This window comes from Kogia breviceps, chromosome X (assembly GCF_026419965.1).
Source record: "Kogia breviceps isolate mKogBre1 chromosome X, mKogBre1 haplotype 1, whole genome shotgun sequence".
Classification (NCBI taxonomy): Eukaryota; Metazoa; Chordata; class Mammalia; order Artiodactyla; family Physeteridae; genus Kogia; species Kogia breviceps.
In genome coordinates, this window is record NC_081330.1 from 18107745 (window position 1) to 18128830 (window position 21086).

A 21086-nucleotide genomic window follows, 5' to 3' on the forward strand; every position below is an offset into this window, starting at 1 on the left:
GGATAAAATACTTAGGAATAAATTTAACAAAAGAAGTGCAAGACTTGTCCAATGAAAACGACAAAAAAAATGTTGAAAGAAAGTAAAGAAGACCTAACTAAATGGGAAATTTTCCTATTTTCATGACTAGGAAGACTTAATATTGGAAAATAGGAAGAGGGCAATACTCCCCAAATTGATCTATAGGTTCAACCCAATCTCTATCTAAATCTCAGCTGGAATTTTGTAGAAATTGGCCCATTAACCCTAAAATTCATATGGAAATGCAAGGGACCCACAGTAGCGAAATCAATTTTGAAAACTAACAAAGTTGGAAGATTCACAAAACAAGCACATGAAAAGATGCACATCATTAATTATTAAGAAAATGCAAATAAAAATCACAGTGAGATACCAGTTTTAGTCCACTAAGATGGCTATAAAAATCTAATTGTACACTAACAAGAATTAGCTAGCATGTGGAGAAATTGGAAACTATGTATTGCTATGGTGTGGATTCCCCTAATTCTCTAGTTTTGCAGACACATGTATTCACATCCTGAAAATTATTATTTCTGAAAACATAGGAACAAGCATCTGATGAATAGATAAACAAAATGTGATATATCCCATACAATGGAGTATCATTCAGCCATAAAACATTACTCAACATAGATGAACCTTGAAAACATTATGCTAAAAAGGTACATATTGTATGCTTTCCTTTATATCATATTCTATTATTTACATCATATTCAACAAAACTATTGCAGGAATAAATGAACACTTTTCTGTATGCTCCTTTCCATATGATGAAAGTGGTAGACTTCACAGTTCTGCTTTCATGAGTTATAGAAACTCAAGGGTCATTCTGCAGATAATTTTATTTTCTTATTACTTAGTACTGGTGCTGTTGACACACTCAAAAGCCAATGATATATTCTTAGCCTTCTTCAAATTTTAAATTCTTTATTTTAAACACTTACAGGAAAAGTTGTTATTATGGCTGTCAAGTGCATTTTCTTCACTTTGCTACTGCCAGTACACAGCACGAAGCTCTCTTCTCAGTGCTGTTGATTTTTAAGGGGTCAGTTCAACCTTTTAAGATGTCGCCTTGTGATTTTGGCACACCTTATTGAGGAGATGGTGTGCAGGAAGGCAGAGTTGCCCATTATCAGCTGCAAGCCAAAAGTACTGTTTGGCAGAGATAAGAAATTTAAACAAGTTTCCCAAGGCATAGGTAGTTCCAAAGTATTGCCTGTTTGTTATAATTCTAACCTGTTTACTTAGTAATACAAGGAAGGTTTTAAGAAAACAGCTCTCACAATAAACATTTAACATAAAGGCACCTTACACACATATCTTAACTGATTAATTGTTCTTATAATCTCTTACACTTTCTATTCATCCAGAGTCTTTTTTTTTTTCATCCAGAGTCTTGACTTCATGTCAGAAGTCTTCCTGCAGCTTGTTCTCCACTTCTAGATGTAACATATTTCTCTCTCTAGAGAGAACCCTGTCTAACTTCTTCCTGAGGTAATCAAAAGGGAAGACATTAGTTTACCTGTCTAATTTTCTCTTGTAGCTAAAAAAGTCCCTGCCTCTCCCCAATAAATTTCTTTCTGTCAGCAAAAGGCACATCTCATTGCTTGTTCTATTCTACCTCTTCTTAGTCCCTAATGAAAATGATCAAATTCCAATAAGTAATAGGTTTGCAGTTTTACTCCATTTTTCCTTTCTTTTGAGGAATCACGTTTGTTTCCCCCCTCTAGTGTTTGACTTTATCTGCTTACTGTGTCTTGTTAGTTAGTTATTAGTACCTTCCCTTTAGTTTCAAGGGTGCTTTAGTTTAAGCGAGAAGTTTTAGAAACACCAGAAATAAAACTTACACAAGAATTTGTTCAAGGTTAAAATGGTAATGTTACAATGAAATTTGCATAACACCGTAGATTCTCTTTCTAAAGAGTTCTCTTTTGGGATTCACACAGTTTTATTATTTTCATTTTCATTTACAACAGCTTCTGTTGTTGACTGATTAGGCATTAATTGCAGGAGTGCTTACCAGAGTGAAATAAAATAGCTCAAACTGGGGATCTGCCTGTCAGGATGTATCTGAAAACTGATGGGGTCAATCAATGTTGAAACGAATTTTGTGGCTTTTTATTAGTCATATGTTACTGAGTGCAGCATTTCGTTTCCAAAATTGGACTGGTTCATTGTCATTTTGAACCAACAACAAAGACCCTGACTATTGAAACACAAATGACCAATGAACATGAGAAACATATTCAATCTCCTTTCTAATAAGATAAATTCAAATTAAGACCACAGTGGGAACATAGTTTTTCAGTCTATCCTATTTTCGTGGATTATTTAAAAAATGATATAGCATTATTTATATAGACATAAGCAAACACTCAAAAATGGCTTTGTGTTAGAGAGTTATTGACAGTTTTTTTCTTTTTTGACTGATGTGTATTCTGTGTCCACCATGTGCCAGTCATTGTGGCAGAAGCTAATGTGTATTATCTTATTTAATTCTCAAAATGAGTTTGTGAGGTAGGCACTCTTATAATCCACATTTTACAGATGAGAAAATTGAAGCTTAAAGATGGAAACTAACTAACTAACTAAACACCATACAACCGTGAGTACCAGACTTAAATACATGTGTTCCAGATTCTAACACCTATGCGAGCCTCACTGAGTGCTGGGATTACAGGTGGTATTTCATTTCTTCTCCCCCAATGTTTTTAAAAAATGAACATTATAATTCTTATAATCAAAAGATATAGTACATGCTTGTTTTTTTTTAAGGAGTTCCTCCTGAGTTAAATTTGCTCTATGTGTGTGAGGTCAACAACTTTGGAAGTGGCATGCAATTATCCAGAAGTAGGGTACATTGGCAGAGAAAATGTGGCCCTATCTACTGATCAAGACATGCAATAGTAGGTGCCATAGAGTCATCATTTCTGGCCCTCAGTATGTACACAGTCTTGAAGGGCTCGTTGCTTCAGCAGAGGACTTTCTATGTGGACGTCTTATATAGCAGTTGAGTAATTTTTCTCTCTCTACCCACTCACATCTATCATTTCTTGGGTCACATCTATGACCCAAGCCTGGGTCATAATATACCTCATACAAAAAGTATTGAGTTAAGAATTGTCCATTTTACAAGTTTGCTCTTTATCATCTATAAAAGAGAATCTGAAATTTGAAATGTTTCTCATATATTAATACAAAATCAAGCTACTCAGGATTCAAATGTGCTAATTATTATTTTGTTTTATAAGTTCTCCCACGAGATTGTCCTGTATAACTTATTACTTAAATGGATGACATTGTAAATGTTTAATGTTTTTCGCAAGTGGGAGTAAGTTCTTTATCACATGCCTGTTGGAAATAGAAAAAAACACATTTGAAAATAATTATGTTACTAAAATATCGTTTAGTATTTGGACCTTCTTATTTTTATAAGTCAATGTCAAGCTGTTGGTTAGATGAGCCTCTGTGGGCTATTCATGCCCCTTTTAGGACTATTTCTTGTTAATTATTTTTCTTAGGGCATCTTTCACATCCTTGTTCCTCAAGGTATAAATGAGAGCGTTCAACACAGGGCTTACAACACTGTAAAATGCAGAGGTGACTTTGCCCTGGTCCTGGTACTCCCTTGACTGAGGTTTCAGGTACATGCAGGTGGCTGTCCCATAAAATATGGTGACCACAGTCAGATGGGATCCACAGGTGGAGAAAGTTTGGAGCCTGGCCTCTGCAGAGCGGATCCTCAGCACGACAACCACAATGTGAGTACAGGAGATGAGGATGAGGTGAAGGGCAGCAGCAGGGTCAATATACCGATGACCAGACCCCAACTAAGTCTGACTAGGGTGTCTGACCAGATGAGCTTCAGCAGGGCCTGTGCCTCACAGGTAAAATGGTTGAAGATATTGTGTCCACAAAACTGGCAAGAATTGCAGTGATTGGTATTACTGCTGAAAGGAAGGCACTAGCCCAGATCACCACAGCCAACTGTATGCAGACCTGGTCATTCATAATGATGGTGTGACACCGGGGATTGGATATTGCAGTAAATCTATCATAAGGCACGACATCACGGAGGAGGCACTCTGTCCTCCCCAGAAAAAGAGCAATGGTCATCTGAGCATAACAGCTAGTATAGGAAGTGGTGGGGTAGTCTCTTAAACCACTGAACAATAAAAAAGGCACTGAATTGCTAGAGTAGCAGATATCAAGGAAGGACAAGTTGCCTAAGAAAAAATACATAGGAGTGTGAAGCTGCTTATCTACTCTAACCACAACAATGATGAGACTGTTAGCCACAAATGTAATCAGGTAGACTGCTACCCTGGACTTTTGGATGATTGGACAAACCCACCAGGATGAACTCTGTCACTTCGCTGGCATTATCTGTAATCAGAATATCCATTTTGTTCTATCTGCTGAGGAAGAAGAAATTGAAATCATTTTAATTTGGGAAACATTTATTGAGTGTTTGCTGTATCCTCAGTAGCCTGTCAGGTGTTGTTAGGAGGAGATGTCTATGAAACAAGTGATGCTGTTTGTAAGTATATGTTCTATTTTGGAAGATAAAGCATTCATACACAGCACAAGATTAATTTGCAAAGTAGCACAATCCATTGTGAGTTTTAATCCCTTCATCTAAAAAATGAGGGAGGTTGGACTCCACCTGAAGCGTACTTTGAACACTCCCCCTAAAAGAAAATGCGCTAATTTACTGCTTAAATGTAATCAGATCCCTGAATCACAGAATTACTAATTGTTCTTTCCTGCTATGGATATTAGCCAGAGATTTATCTTTAGCTTGTTCATATCCTTGGCATAAAACGTGTGCCCATTTCACTCTCATTTCTTCCTTAACCTAAACATCCAATCAACCACTAAGTACTATTGGCTTGTCCTCCTAAATATATTTCAAATCTACCTACATATCTCCATATCCACAGCCAACACTTATCTAGTAAGAGCCACCATTGTCTCACATCTGGACTAGCACAAGAGCTGCTTAATACGTCTCCCTACTTCCATTCTTGCCTCTCTATAGTCTATTCTACACATAGCAGCCTTTTACAAGCATACATAATTATGACTATCATTCCCATGCTTAAAACCACTCTAGGCCTTCTAATTACAATTGGAATGTAATCTAATCTGTTTACCGTGACCCACAAGAGTCTAAATGACCTGACCCTAACCTTATCTTGCACAGTCTCTTCTCATGATGACCTTGTTTCAGCAATATTATCTTTATGAAGCACTGTAAGATTGTTCCTACCTCAGGATTTTGCACCTTGTGTTCTTGCTGGGGGAAATATTCTTCCTACCGTTTTTGCTTGGTGAACTCCTAGTCATTCTTAATACCTCAGTCTAAAAGGAACTTCATTACAAAAGCCTTCCCTAACCCCACTAATTTAAATCAGATCTCTGTTAAAATTGTTCATAGTACTCAGAACTTTTCTTATATGGCTCTTATCACAGTTTGTATTTATATATTTGTGTGCTTATTTAATTTCTGCTCTCTTGCTATAGCCCTAAGAGGAACGAGGCCCTGACTGTTCTATATACTACCTTATTTTCACTAGCTCACACAATACCTGGTGTGAACACACAAAATATGGGTTCAATGTACGTTTGTTGAATGAATCAAGGCCAGTTATTTGGTTCTTCTCTCTTACCCAATATCATGAAATTGATTTGACTGAAACTACTTTGAACTGGCTGAAGAAAGTAAATGTTTGATGGTAAAAAGCCTATGATGAGAAACAGTTAATATCTCGTAGTATTCAGTCCTTTTTTTTTTCTTTTTTAACTTTTTGGCCACACCGCATAGCACGTGCGATCTTAGTTCCCCAACCAGGGATTGAACCCGTATCCCCTGCATTGGGAGCACAAAGTCTTAACCCTTGGACTGCCAGGGAAGTTCCTCATAGTATTCAGTCTTATTAATGCCCTGTAGCTCAGAAATGATACTTTTTTAGCCTTAAAATTTGCCCTTCTCATGGAGGGAAGGTGTGATAGTGAAGAGAGAAAATGGGTTTATTCTAGAATCTGAAAGAAACGTGTTTTCATCCATTCAAAATTTTATTGTCTTTGTCTGTTCTAGTTCTATCAGATATGCATGCTATCACAGACCAGCTCATTATTAAGGTCAAGATCTTTTCCTGGATTGTCTGTAAAATTTCCAGGAAGTTGTAGTCACAAATCAGGATTTGGGGCATCTACAGTGTATAGTTTCAGACTCATGAGGCAGTTGTCAGGCCTTGGTGAGAACAGGCTGTGGATGGGAAGGTTTGCCTTAGGAGCTAGGCAGCGGAGAGAACTATCCAGGCTAATGATATAGGTGATCTCTTTGGATTCTCTATTCAGGACAAACGCCAAATCTCAGAAGGTAGAAGACCTTTATGGACAAGTAATTCAGGAAGTAGAGTAAGAATTTATAACAAGATCCTCAATAAAACCTAATACAGGATAAAGGTGTTCTGAAAAGAAATCAGAACCAAGGGCCAAAAAACTGAAAAAAATACTTAGCTGCTGCTAAACTTCTAATTACAGTTGTTTTTTTACTTATTAAAGAGAGTGATCCTATAAGGAGGCCCTTGACTACCTGTAATGAGAACTTAAAGGCTCCTTTTTGTTCTGTGTACTCCCAGAATTGGAATCAGAAAACAGAATCAATCTGAAGTGAAAAAGTCTTCTTGGAGTAGAGTTATAGGATTGAGACTGAAGCAGAAGTCAGATAATCTAGTCTTTATTCAATGGTGACACCACAAGCATAGTTTCTTTTTTTTTTTTTTCATTTTATTTTTATTTTAAAAAATATCTTTATTTGAGTATAATTGCTTTACAATGGTGTGTTAGTTTCTGCTTTACAACAAAGTGAATCAGTTATACATATACATATGTTCCCATATCTCTTGCATCACCCTCCCTCCCACCCTCCCTATCCCACCCCTCTAGGTGGTCACAAAGCACAGAGGTGAACTCCCTGTGCTATGCGGCAGCTTCCCACTAGCTATCTAATTTACATTTGGTAGTGTATATATGTCCATGCCCCTCTCTCACTTCGTCACAGCTTACCCTTCCCCCTCCCCATATCCTCAAGTCCAAGCTCTAGTAGGTCTGTGTTTTATTCCCGTCCTACCACTAATCTCTTCGTGAACTTTTTTTTCTTAGATTCCATGTATATGTGTTAGCATACGGTATTTGTTTTTCTCCTTCTGACTTACTTCACTCTGTATGACAGACTCCAGGTCTATCTATCTCACTACAAATAACTCAGTTTCATTTCTTTTTATGGCTGAGTAATATTCCATTGTATATATGTGCCACATCTTCTTTATCCATTCATCTGTTGATGGACACTTAGGTTGCTTCCATGTCCTGGCTATCGTAAATAGAGCTGCAATAAACATTTTGGTACATGACTCTTTTTGAATTATGGTTTTCTCAGGGTATGTGCCTAGTAGTGGGATTGTGGGGTCATATGGTAGTTCTATTTGTAGTTTTTTAAGGAACCTCCATACTGTTCTCCATAGTGGCTGTATCAATTTACATTCCCACCAGCAGTGCAAGACTGTTCCCTTTTCTCCACACCCTCTCCAGCATTTATTGTTTCTAGAGTTTTTGATGATGGCCAATCTGACCGGTGTGAGATGATATCTCATTGTAGTTTTGATTTGCATTTCTCTAATGATGAATGATGTTGAGCATTCTTTCATGTGTTTGTTGGCAATCTGTATATCTTCTTTGGAGAAATGTCTGTTTAGTTCTTCTGCCCATTTTTGGATTGAGTTGTTTGTTTTTTTGTTATTGAGCTGCCTGAGTTGCTTATAAATTTTGGATATTAATCCTTTGTCAGTTGCTTCATTTGCAAATATTTTCTCCCATTCTGAGGGTTGTCTTGTGCATGTACTCTGTGCCAGGAATTATGCTAGGGAGACAGAGATGAATGAAACAAACTTCTTGTTCTCAATAAACTTATGATCTAATTGGGGATAAACACTCCAAATCAACTGATTATAAAATAATATGGAAGAAGCTAAATTTAGGGTTGAACAAAATGTTATTAAGCAAAAGAAAATGGAATTAAGTCACCTATCCAGAGTTAAACAGAATGGAATGAGCTCTGGGGAAGGCTTCACTGAAGACATGACATTAGATCTGACCTTGAAGGATAACTGAGGTTTCGCCAGGCATGGAAAACAAGAAGGGCACTGCAGGCAGAGAGAACAGTGTATACAGTGGCATATACACATAAAAGGTAGAGGAAAAATTATTGTTTTCCTGGAGCATGGGGTCTGTGGAGATGGAGTAGAGAAGGAGGATAAAGAGGTTAGCAGGGTCCTCAATTAATGTTGGCATATCCTATAGGCAATAGGGAACCACTGCAAGTTTCTAATCTTGGAGGGGAATTGTAGAAGGTTTAAGGTTTGACATGATGAGATTTTCACTTTAGAAAATCATTCTGGAGAAGTTGATTGGATGGCTAGTTTGGAGAGAGACTGGACTAGGGAAAAATAGGAGCTTATTACAGTCATCCCGGTGTGGGTTGAATAAGCTGTGGACTAGGACAGGTGCATTGAGGACAGAGAAGGGATGGATTTCAAAGACATTTCAGAGCAAGAAACAATTAGATTCAGTGAGTGAGTGGACATTAAGGGTAAGTGAGGAGAAGATGTAGAGGCTAATTCTGAGGATAATGAAAATACCATCATGTAGCATTTGTAACGTGCTTTTAACATCTAACATCTATGATCTCATTTGATCTTCCAACCCTTCTGAGGTAGGTTAAAGAATATATTTTTCCCTGTTTGACAGATTCAGTCCAGAGAATTAAGTGATTCGCCCAGAGTTTCATAGCTCATTAATGGCAGAACCCAGACTAGAATCCAGACATCCTGACGCCTAATCATGTGCTTTTCTCACTCCATCGTGATGTTGTACTGAAAAAGTGTTTGACCTGCTTCTCACAGTTAATCAGAAACATTTGCTCTGCATATTAGTAGCGGGGGGGAAAAGAGGAGAGAAGGCACCCAGTGAGATGAGCACCAGCTACTTCTGAGTCAATTGAGACTTCAGTATTAGTAATAATAACTGTATAATAGCAATAATAAAATAAGTTAATGCTTATTGAGGGCTTACTAGGTCCTAGCCATACTTCTCAGCATTTTATATAAAATCAACTGATTTAATCCTCTTAACAACCTTATGAGGTCAGTCCTATGATTGTCCTCCTGTTATAGGTGAGGAAACTGAGGCAGGATGTTGCCCAAGGCCATATAGCCAATAAGGGTCAGGGTCAGATGTTTTAGCTAGACAATCTGAAAACATAATGTTTTCTCCTTTCTCTGTTCAGCAACAATTTTACACCTTCTTCCTACTTTTCTTTTTCAAAGGCTCCCTGAACCCATCAGGCTCCCATCAGAAAGAGAATCTAGGCATCAGGAGAATTGTATTTTTTTAATTAAATTAATTTTTTATTGAGGTATAATTGACACATAACATTATATTAGTTTCAGGTGTACACCATAATGATTTGATATGTGTATTCAGTGAGAAATTACCACCACCATAATTCTAGGAGAACTGTATTCTCTTCCCAGTCATATCACTAACTGTTGACCTTGATAATATCACAGCCTCTCTACATCTTTTTATCACCTCTTAATGTCAGTTTCATAATATTAATAACAATATCTGTTTGCTTATCTCGTTAGATTATTTAGAAGATGATATGAGGTAATATATGTTCAAGAATAAGATAAACTGTAAAGTGTATAAAGTGCTTTATACTCTTAAGAACTAGGAAGATATAAATTCACGTAGTAATGTTGCTTGCATACACGCCTTTCTTCCCACCTAGACAGTGAATTCTTTGAGGGGAAGGATCAAATATGCTTTTATTTGACCACCGCATCTCTGGCAATACCACAGTACCGGCTGTATAGTAGGTAGTTAATAAATGCATATTAATTGAATGATATATGTACAGATGCTTGAATGCATGGGTGAGAGAGCAACCTTGGAACGCACTATTTAAGAAGCAAGTAGGCATTTCAATTCGTGGCGTCTTAGGCTCACGTGATCCCGACTTCACAATGACAGCTAACGTTTATTGTTCTCTAACTATAGGCCAGGCACTTTTCTAAGTGCTTTACATGAATTGAGTCATACAGTTCTTATAACCAAGCTATGAAGTCACATTCAACACATCCTCTTAAGCTCTCACCTGTATTGTAAAAGTGTGTAGACTTTGTAAACAGAGATTTAAATGGCTTCTGACCATTCTTCTGTGAAACATCTACTTCAGTGACATCATTAGTAACAGTTTCCTACATAATATCCCTAAAACTTCCCAAGATTCCTACGATTCCTGCAACTGTCCGAGGTTGTTGGCAATATTCCTTTACCTTCTCTCTCACAGCCCTTCCAAAGGCTTCATAGGCCTGTAATTCTGTTTATTGAATCCCTTCCTGCCTGATATAACTAGAGTGGTTGTGTCTACGTGATCAAACTCTGAACACTACAGTTAGTGTTACAAGTACTATTAGCTCACTTAGGTGAAGAGATCAAAGCAGAGAGAGTAACTTGAAATAAAAGTGGTAGAATGAAAGTCTGAATCCAAAAAGTTTGGCTCCAGGGCCTGTGCTCTAAATAGTTATACTTCACTGCCTTTCCTCAAGTGAAATCCCAAGTCCTGTGAATGGGGTATGGTGTCTTTTTCTTCAATCCCTATTGGAAAATATTACTTGGAAACTATTTTTCAGTTTGCAAACTTTCTCCTCAATTTCTAACAGAACTATCTTAGTTTCAAACCAGTCTTTATTTGCTTTCCAGGGTGAAGCAAAGTAAGCTTCACTACCCAGCTGCCTAGGATGAGGTGCACAGTGGAATGTTTCTCACAATGCCTGTGAGTGATCAGGTGGAGAAGCGATAGTCAACCTTAGGAGTTTCAACAATCAAGAATTGATTTCATTCCACAGCACCCTCATAGAGTTCATTTTTATATTTAAAATGAATTAATATCAATGTTGAATTAGATTGTCTTTGGGGTTTAGATGCATAGAAACAGAATGTTAGTGCTGGAAGAGCCATAGCTATGTTAACTAGCTGCTATGTGTGTCTACTTTTTCAGTCAAAGCTAACATTTAAAGTCAGGCAGATAGATCTATATATATTGATCTTGAGGAATGTCCATGATATATTGTCAATTGGAAAAAGCAAGTTGCAGAGTAAATTGATGATATTATTCTATTCTTTTAAGAAAATAAAGAAAATCTATATAACACCTAGATGCAGAATGTTAGGACTAGAGAGATCCTTGGGTAACAAAACACAACCTTCCTATTATATTGATGAGCAAATCTGAGGGCCAAAGAGGGCGATAACTAAGGTCACACAGCTAGTTAGTAGCAGAATCAATTCTGCAGCCCTGTCTCCAAACTCCACTATGTCACTCTGTCTATAGGCCGTGCCTGTACCAACAAGTCAATAAAGAGACAAAGCATATAGTGACAGAGCTACCATTCTGTAGTAGGGGCGCCATTAACAAAAATATGATTCTCATTTTAAGCTGCAAATAGAGAGCTGTAATAAAGAGTAGAATATTTCTCCCCCCAAAAGCAGGGTCATTAAAATGAGTACTCTGAATATTTCTCCTAATTTCTGAATTTCTCCCTACCTGAAGGCTCTATTGTTTTCTCCTGTAAAATTTTATTGATTTCACCAATTTAACTTTATTTCACAATGTTAATTTGAAATGTTTTGCATAATGTATGAAACTTACCCTGGCACCACCTAGTACCTAGTTCCTGGTTGAAAGTAGAAAGTTAATATTTGTTGAATGAATAAATCAAAGATTTAAATTACTTGGATTTTTTCTAAATATTTTTTAGTTCTTGATATTAAAACATGGTTTCAGTGGCTGAGAATACCATAATTTTTAAAAAAAATGTATAATAGATGGAATTTGAATGAATGTTGCATTTATTTGAAAATTATGCTATTTTGATAAGTGATTTACTCATTCTATTTTTTTTTCTCATTGTTAACATGAGGGGTGGATTATGGTGACTTTTCTTACCAATTTTACAGAGATATTAGGAATACAGAATGAAATAATATATATGGAAGCAGTTTAGAAAAAGAAAAAGAAAAAAAATGAAACACTCTACACTAATGTAGGAAATGTCTATGATAAAATTTTCTCATGATTCTGAGGTTAAGTAGAGTAAGGGATTGTGCTTTCACGACAGGGCTTGCCTTCAGTAAAGTTGTAAAATTTATGACATTTGTCTTCTGGCCTTTTATTACACCATTCTTTGTCCTATTTTCCAATTTCAGTTATGCCTCGCCTCCTGCTAACAGTCATAGGAGATTCTCTTGCTGCTTAGGTCTCTTCTGTCAGTGAGGAAATGATTCTGATAAATTTATTTACCTGAAGTTGAGTAACTTAACGGGTGACCGACCACTAATATATGTAAAGAGAGAGTAAAAAACATGCCTGTAACGGAAATTCAAGTCTCAGTAAGAATAATACTTTGGGGTGGGCGCACTTCCTTTAGCTTCTCAGATAATGATCACCTACTCTACCAAGGGTAAAGTCAGACGTTTTAAACAGTTTTTTTTTCTGTCGGTGAAGATGTAGCTGAATGTTATTTTAGAAGTTTAGAAGCAAAGAAGGCTTATGCCCTTTTTGCCATAACTTTCCTCATTGCCCCTTTAACATCCTTACTCCTCAGGCTATATATTAGGGGGTTCAGCATGGGTGTCAACGCCCCATAAAACACTGAGATAAACTCGTCCTTGTCAGGGGATGACTTGGACTGTGGTTTCATATACATGGAAATGGCTGCCCCATAGAAGATTGCCACCACAGTCAAGTGAGAACCACAGGTAGAGAAGGCCTTGAGCCTACCCTGGGCTGAGCGAATCCTTAGAACAGCAGTGGCAATTTGGACATAGGAGAGGAGAACAAACCCAAAGGGTAGGAGCAGGGGAAATACTTGTGATGAAGATCATAAGCTCATTGAGGCTGGTATCAGAACAAGCCAGCTTAAGAAGGGAGAGAATTTCACAGACAAAATGGTCGATGACCTTAGCCCCACAGAAATGAAGTTGCAGGGATAAGATAAGCATGGCAGTGAGCACAAGTGATGCCCCCCCCCCCATGAGGTAGCAGCCAGCCAGACACACACTGAGCCATTCATGACCACAGAATAGTGCAGGGGATTGCTGATAGCAGCCACACGATCAGAGGCCACGACAGCCAGCAGGAGGCACTCCGCTGTGGCCAAGACCAACGAGACACTTATTTGGGTCAAACAATGGTGGGTAAGAGAGGTAGGGATGGGTAGAGAAACAATGCACCAAGGCCTGGGGCATGGAGACTGTTCCATTGCAAACGTCTAAGAAAGACAGATTACTAAGGAAGAAGTACATTGGGGTGTGGAGGTGGGGGTCAATGTGGATAAGAAAAATGGGAAGTCCATTCTCCAATAATGTTCTGAGGTAAGTTATCAGCACCAATGTGAAAAATGTGACTCTCCGAGATTCCAATAAGAAGAAACTCAAACACTGCTGTAGCATTGTCCATGGCCATTCTTCCCACTTGCCACTATTCACTGGATGGGTGCCGATGTAGCTGCCTAACTTTACCTGAAAGAATGAGAATAAAGATGGAGGGATGGTATGAGAAAGTTGGAAATACCTAGGGTGTACAGGATCATTCTCGTTGTCCTCTTCAAAAGATACAAGAATACGAATGAGATATCTATAATGGAAACAGAGGCAAAGCTAAAACTCTACTCCCTCCTGTGGAAAACAGCAAATTCCCCATCCTTTTTTTTTTTTTTTTTTTTTTTTTTTTTTTTTTTTTTTTGCGGTACGCGGGCCTCTCACCGCTGTGGTCTCTCCCTTTGCGGAGCACAGGCTCCGGACGCGCAGGCTCAGCGGCCACGGCTCACGGGCCCAGCCGCTCCGCGGCACGTGGGATCCTCCCGGACCGGGACACGAACCCGTGTTCCCTGCATCCGCAGGCGGACTCTCAACCACTGCGCCACCAGGGAAGCCCCCCATCCTTTTGAAATGGTTATATGAAAAGTTCTGCAACCCACTTTTGCCAGGTACTTTTTAGTATCATTTTTTTTTTCCCAAGTAAGAAGAGAGGAAAAGGAGGGCATCTTCCAGCTTCTCTCACTCGTTCTCCATTTTCCAAGGCAAATCTGATTCATAGAGATGGTTGAACCTCCGTCAGCTTGAGTTAGTCTTCGCTAAAATATTGCCTATTCTTGTGTTTGTCTGTCACTCCTAGATTGTTCGTACCTCCATTTTCCCATTGTGCTAGGATCTACCACGGTGCTTGTTCTAGAGTCCTGCCAAGTATTACTTTCCTTTTTTTTTTAAAAAAATATTTATTTATTTTTGGCTGCGTTGGGTCTTCATTGCTACGCGTGGGCTTTCTCTAGTTGTGGCGAGCGAGGGCTACTCTTCGTTGCGGTGCGCGGGCTTCTCACTGCGGTGGCTTCTCTTGTTGCGGAGCACAGGCTCTAGGCACGTGGGCTTCAGTAGTTGTGGCTCGCGGGCTCTAGAGCGCAGGCTCAGGAGTTGTGGCGCACGGGCTTAGTTGCTCCGCGGCACGTGGGATCTTCCCGGAGCAGGAATCAAACCCATGTCACCTGCATTGGCAGGCGGATTCTTAACTACTGCACCACCAGGGAAGTCCCCAAGTATTTCTTTGATCTGAACTGATATTATGTAAATACAGTATGTCATGGGACCATTGAGGTCTATGAAAACCCTCTGCTAATGTCTGTGGTTGGAGTTACATTTCCAGGTTCTCTGGTGTTTTCCGTGTCGTGATTGCTGAGCCCCAGTTAGCAATGTGAAAATCTAACGTGATGTTTCTAAAAGTATGAGTGGTAAGGAGTGACCAGCCTACCTGAAAAGGCACTCTCTTCTCACCCTCATCACTCTTTTTTCTCTCACGCTGCTTAATTTTCCTTATAGCACATCCCAGTATTTGAAACTACATTAATGATTTGATTGTTTATTACTTTAGCACTCCCCAACCTTTTTGGCACCAGGGACCGGTTTCCTGGAAGACAGTTTTTCCACGGACGGGGCGGGGTGTGCGGGGCGATGGTTCAGGCAGTAATGTGAGTGAAGGTTCAGGCGGTAATTGGAGCGATGGGGAGCGATGGGGAACAGCAGATGAAGCCTCCACTTGCTCGCCCGCCGCTCACCTCCTGCCGTGCGGCCCCGTTCCTAGCAGGCCTGCAGACCACTACCGGTCTGCAACGCAGGGGTTGGGGACTCCTGTATTACTCGATTACTTGTCTCCCACTCGAATGTAAATTTATTGAGAACAGAACCTTGTCTGCTTTGTTTACTGGCTTATCCCTAGTATCTAGAACAGTGCCTGGGGCATCATAAGGAACTGATACCGAATGAATAAATGAACGTATAAAGTCCTGGGCTGTTACAGATATTATTCAGAATCTAACTACTCCTCTTGACACCTGCACTGCCATCCCTTATTCCAAGTCATAGTCATTATTCACCTGGATTTTGTCAATAACTTCCTTATTGGTTCCCCTGTTTCTGGCTTTGCCTCCATTCAGTTCAAATGATTCAGTTATATTGTAAGTCAGATCAGGTTACTCTTCCGTTAAAAAATTTCAGTAGCTTCTCATTTCAGCCTAATTAAACTCCAGCCTCCTTCCTATGACCTATCAGGCACTACATGGTTTGCCTCCCCTTTACCTCTCTGACCTCTGTTCCTACTACTCTTTTCCTTGATCACTTTGTCCTAGTCACACTGGCCTCTTCACTGCTCCTTAAACTCTCATGGCACATCCCTTTCTCAGAGCCTTTGATCTCCATATTTCTGAAACCAAGATCCTTGTGTGGCTTACCTTCTCACTTCTCTCAGGTCTTTACTCACAATGCACCTTTTTAGTCAGTTCTTCTTTGGCCACCCTGTCTAAAAGCTCGTCTCTAGCCCCTGGCATTTTATGTTCCCCTTTCCAATTCTCTTTAGAATTATTATTTCTAGCATCTTGTATATTTTATCTATTAATTATGTTTAGTGATTGTTTCTCTCAGCTAGAATGCATAGTCAGTGCATTCAGCAGTGAAGTCACTGCTGTATGCCCAAAACCTAGAATGGTGCCTGGTGCATGGAAGGTGCTTAAGAATTATTTGCTGAATGAATGTGTGAATGGAACTCTTTAGCTTTTCCACATTGAAAGACAGCCTCTCTTTTTCCATCTGCCTCTTCCCTAGATATTGCTGTTTATATGGCAAGCACCCCCTAATGTCTATGTGCTCCTTCATGAGATTAACTCTCCCTTTTCTTCTAATCCCTTCCTTGAAGCTTCTGCTTCTCACTGGCTATTTCTCTGGATAAGTTTCTTGCCCTCATTGGCTTAGGTTTTTATTTGCAATCTAGTTAAACTTAGTGATCTCTAAGAGCCCTTCTAGCTCTATCATGCTAGGATTCCCTGCCTTCCCTCAATTAAAAGGAAGACAAAACAAAACTCAACACTCCTCAGAATATGAGGAATCTACTACATTTTCCTCCATTGTTGGAAATTCATGTGGGCTACAGAAGGGGTTTACTAAGGGATGAAGTTTCTCTAACCATCTTTGAAATGGGAGACTCGCTTGTCCTTAAAAGTCTTTAGCAAAGAAGATTCTACAATTCCCCCACTTCCCTGTCCTGGAGTCCAAGTAACCTGTCCCTGTGTGTCTAGTTCTCTACTTTGTTCAGCCTCTCAGACAGGCTAAGTACATGAGAATGGTAAATTCATGGAAGTGAAAGTGTATGCCACTTGTGAAGTGTCAAACACATGTAAGGGAGGGAGAAGATAGTAACCTGCCTTCACAGGAGTGTCCTCAGATCGTGAGAGACTTAATGAGATAATCATTTCCACAGAGGGAAAATGCAGAAAGAGGAGAGTCACATGGCTATATGAAACAATGCACTGAAGCCTGTTATATTTTAAGTTAGTACAGTCATACCTTAAATTTCTTTGTGGTCTGTGTTTAACTCCCGATTACCTATATATGGGCCATTCACAGAATATCTAAAAAGATTTTGGACAAGCTGTAGATGGGAGGATGAACTGGTTTTGCATAGAAGTAGATGGCTGATTATTATGCCATTTAAAAGTCTCTGTTGCTCCTAGAACTCTATAAAGCACACTGATTTTGCTGTTCAATATTGATAAGTAAATGTTTTCCCTCCTTATATGAGCCTATAATTCTTAATGACCATCAGGATGTATTTTATTTCTCCAGTATTGAGCTATTGTTTATAGAGTCTATCCCTCAGTCTCTCATGACCCTAGTTGACTACATTGATGAGGGATTTGATTAAAAATTGGTGATCGGTCTATGGTTGTGGGAAGACTTGTTTTTAATGGTGTTAAGCTTACTGATAGAGATTGGGATCGAACCCATGACCTTGCCTCCATTAGTACTGTGTCTGAACCTATGGAATTAAAATTGATGACAACTTCCCTTTCACACTTAAAGGCTACTCAGCATCTAAACTGAGGTACCTATTTATCATTTAGTCTGGGCCCTGCTCTCCAAGGCAGTGCTGATTGTCTCGTCCTAAAATTATCGTTAAAAGATTCCTGGAAAACTGGGCTTCGAACGTTTCCCATCTTAGTCTTGTTGCCTGCAATTATTTATATAGCCTAACTTTTCTTTCAACGAATAGCTGCCCTCTTGCCTTCCTGGAGGTCGCCCATGTCTGATAAATGGTTAGAGGTTAAAACAAAAGTGGGAGGGGGGAATGAAAGAACCTGGAGCATTTTCCTGTTACTGACTTACCATTGGAGGTTCCTCTCAAGTACCAGTAGGTGGGGCAGAATGAGACGGCTGAAAATATCAAGTTTCCAACAGTTGTCTGGTTTGGAACATGACGATCTCCGTGCAAACTCTCCTGGTGAGATTTCAAAACCCTTCCCAGCTTCTCAAACTCTCAAATGCCTGGAAACCTCTGAAGAAAAAAAAAAATTTTTTTGATTAGATCAAATTACAATTGCCAAAAACTTTAATGTGCAGCCCTTGGTGATGGTATCTGATTAAATTATTAAATTTCTTAGGCAAACATTTCTTTCACTGACCTTTGGCTCATGTACATCTTTGTTCTATCTTCCCTAGAAAAGTTATAACAAGGACGATTGAGGTCATTTGAATACTTTGCATCAAGACCGTTAGGTTATTGCAATTTTCAACCTGCTAGATTAGACATCTTTTGCCTCTTGGCAATATTTATCTATCTATTATCTTATCTTGATGAACTGGAACACAATTAAACCAAATTGTCACTTTCTTTAAAAAGAGGGAAATGATAATAAAGCATGCTGCATCCAGGGCTTTAAACTAAACTGGACGATTTCAAGGAAGTGTCCTGGGCTCTGTGTATACCCTACCCAGTTTCCTACTCTTTCTCCACTACCTATTTTCAGGGCTGGAGTGTGAAAGTATACAACCTGAAGACTCCAAGGTCCTGAGCATCCCTCGGTCAGCAAAAAGATCTAATGACAGTTACTCTGCCCACTAAGGCTGGACAATAGACTCAGGCATTTCAAAAGCATTAAACTGGAGTTGAAGCGCAAAGCTGTTTGGTTACTCCTCACTTGTCCAGAAAATATAACTACCAGAACCTGCCTTTCATTGAGCAGTTTGGTTTTTAGAAATTGTGCCGTTCCTCCCCTTCTCTTGATCTAGGTTAAGAATCCATCGATATACATTTACCCGGAAGCTGTCACCAGGGCTCTATCTCTGGGAGCATACTTTGCTCTGAACCGAATCTATAAATCCTACATCATCAGCATACTTATGATGTCTTGGGTCTGATTCTCTTCCGGATTCAATTCCAAATGCAGGGAGAAAGTTGATGAGCTGCTCAGTAACTTAAATAACTTGAAGTTCCAAAGTGCTACCAGACCATTTATCTCACGAGTACAGTTCAAAGTTTCTGGTCTTCAGCAGAAAGAAATAATTAGCTTGTGAGAGCTTCAGGGACCTCATCCCAAACAGGCAATTAAATTTTGCCAAACGAGAGCTGTTTGAAAGAAAAGTATTATTTTGTGTAGGGAAAACAAATAAAGAAAGAGAAAGGAGACTTTTGAGACCATGAGACTTCTGCATACTACTGTTGGGCTTTCCAGAGAACTAAGAAATAATTCTTTTTTATTTTGGTGCATAGTCTCTTCACATTCTTTCAGTATTAAATTGGTGTCGTGACAGAGCCTGCAGCTGGTAGAGAAATGTCTATCAGGGGACAGCTGGGATAGAGAGTGCACAACAGAGAGTGCATGTGTTATTGATTCCCACGTTGAAATAGCCCTTATGTTTGCCTTTCCATTCCCACTTCCACCACCCCAGCCTGCTCAAAGAGCTTCCATGGGAGCTTTTTCCAACTGTATCAAGTCTGTATTCCTTCATCTGACATGCGAGGCCAACTGTGGAAGTTCTTCATCTATCATTTAGCGTTCATTTGTTCACACATTTACACATTAATATATTTATTCTACAAATACTTAATGAGTACCCACTATGTGTTAGGCAATTTGCTTTGCATTGAGGATACAATGGAGCAAAAAAAAAAAAAATTCTGACACAGTTCCCACTTTCATGGAGCTTACTGTCTGGTAGGGAAAACTGACATTAACCAAACTATCAAAAAATGAATACGCACCCGTGGTTAGTGCTATGCAGACAAGCTACATCATGGTATTTGTTACTGATTCCCACATACACCTCTGTCTCCTACGACTGCTCAAGAAGTTCTCTCCACTTAAGTCTGGTTACTTTCTTCATTGCTCCATGAGTGCTCACCCCTACTCCTTCTACACCAATGATCCTGATGTTATACCAACTGGGAAAGCAAAAGAGTACCTAATCCATCTTTCAACACTAAACCTAGTTTTTGGCTCTTTTGTTATCTATTTTGTTACATGGTTCTCTATGTTATCTGATTCTTCAGCTAGATCGTAGGTAACCAGAAGCCAGATACTTGTTTTTCTACTTCTTTAGACCTTTTTATGGTAGTGCCAGTAGATAATAGGGTAGTGGGAAGCAGTCTGAGGTAGTGGTTATGGCTGTGTACCCAGGGGCTTGATAACTATGTGACCTTGTTCAAGTAATCCAAATAATATGAGCCTAATTTCCTTTTTATAGGAAATGAGTAAATACATAGATATGCTTTTTTATTTCTCCAAATTATTTTATTTATTTATTTATTTTAACATCATTTTTGGAGTATAATTGCTTTACAATGGTGTGTTACTTTCTGCTCTACAACAAAGTGAATCAGTTATACATATACATATGTTCCCATATCTCTTCCCTTGTGCATCTCCCTCCCTCCCACCCTCCCTATCCCACCCCTCTAGGAGGTCACAAAGCACCGAGCTGATCTCCCTGTGCCATGCGGCTGCTTCCCACTAGCTGTCTATTTTACATTTGGTAGTGTATATATGTCCACGCCACTCTCTCACTTTGTCCCAGCTTACCCTTCCCCCTCACCATATCCTCAAGTCCATGCTCTAGTAGGTCTGTGTCTTTATTCCCATCTTACCCCTAGGTTCTTCATGACCTTTTTTTTTTTTCTTAGATTCCATATATATGTGTTAGCATACCGTATTTGTCTTTCTCTTTCTGACTTACTTCACTCTATATGACAGACTCTAGGTCCATCCACCTCCCTACAAATAACTCAATTTCATTTCTTTTTATGGCTGAGTAATATTCCATTGTACATATGTACCACTTCTTCTTTATCCATTCATCCAATGATGGACACTTAGGTTGCTTCCATGTCCTGGCTATTGTAAATAGTGCTGCAGTGAACATTTTGGTACATGACTCTTTTTGAATTATGGTTTTCTCAGAGTATACACCCAGTACTGGGATTGCTGGGTCATACAGTAGTTCTATTTGTAGTTTTTGAAGGAACCTCCATACTGTTTTCCATAGTGGCTGTATCAATTTACGTTCCCACCAGCAGTGCAAGAGTATTCCCTTTTGTCCACACCCTCTCCAGCATT

General features: G+C 39.2%; 1 protein-coding gene and 1 pseudogene across 1 annotated transcript; both read right to left on the reverse strand.

The window, feature by feature from the left end:
• Positions 1-3515: 3515 nt before the first annotated feature.
• On the reverse strand, positions 3516-8555 carry LOC131748907 (olfactory receptor 13H1-like; annotated as a pseudogene).
• Positions 8556-12701: 4146 nt separating this feature from the next.
• LOC131748909 (olfactory receptor 13H1-like) lies at positions 12702-13618 on the reverse strand. Its single transcript, XM_059051271.1, is given in 5 exon segments — positions 12702-13020; positions 13022-13179; positions 13182-13346; positions 13348-13564; positions 13566-13618. Coding segments are annotated over 5 exon segments (912 nt in total).
• Positions 13619-21086: the final 7468 nt, after the last annotated feature.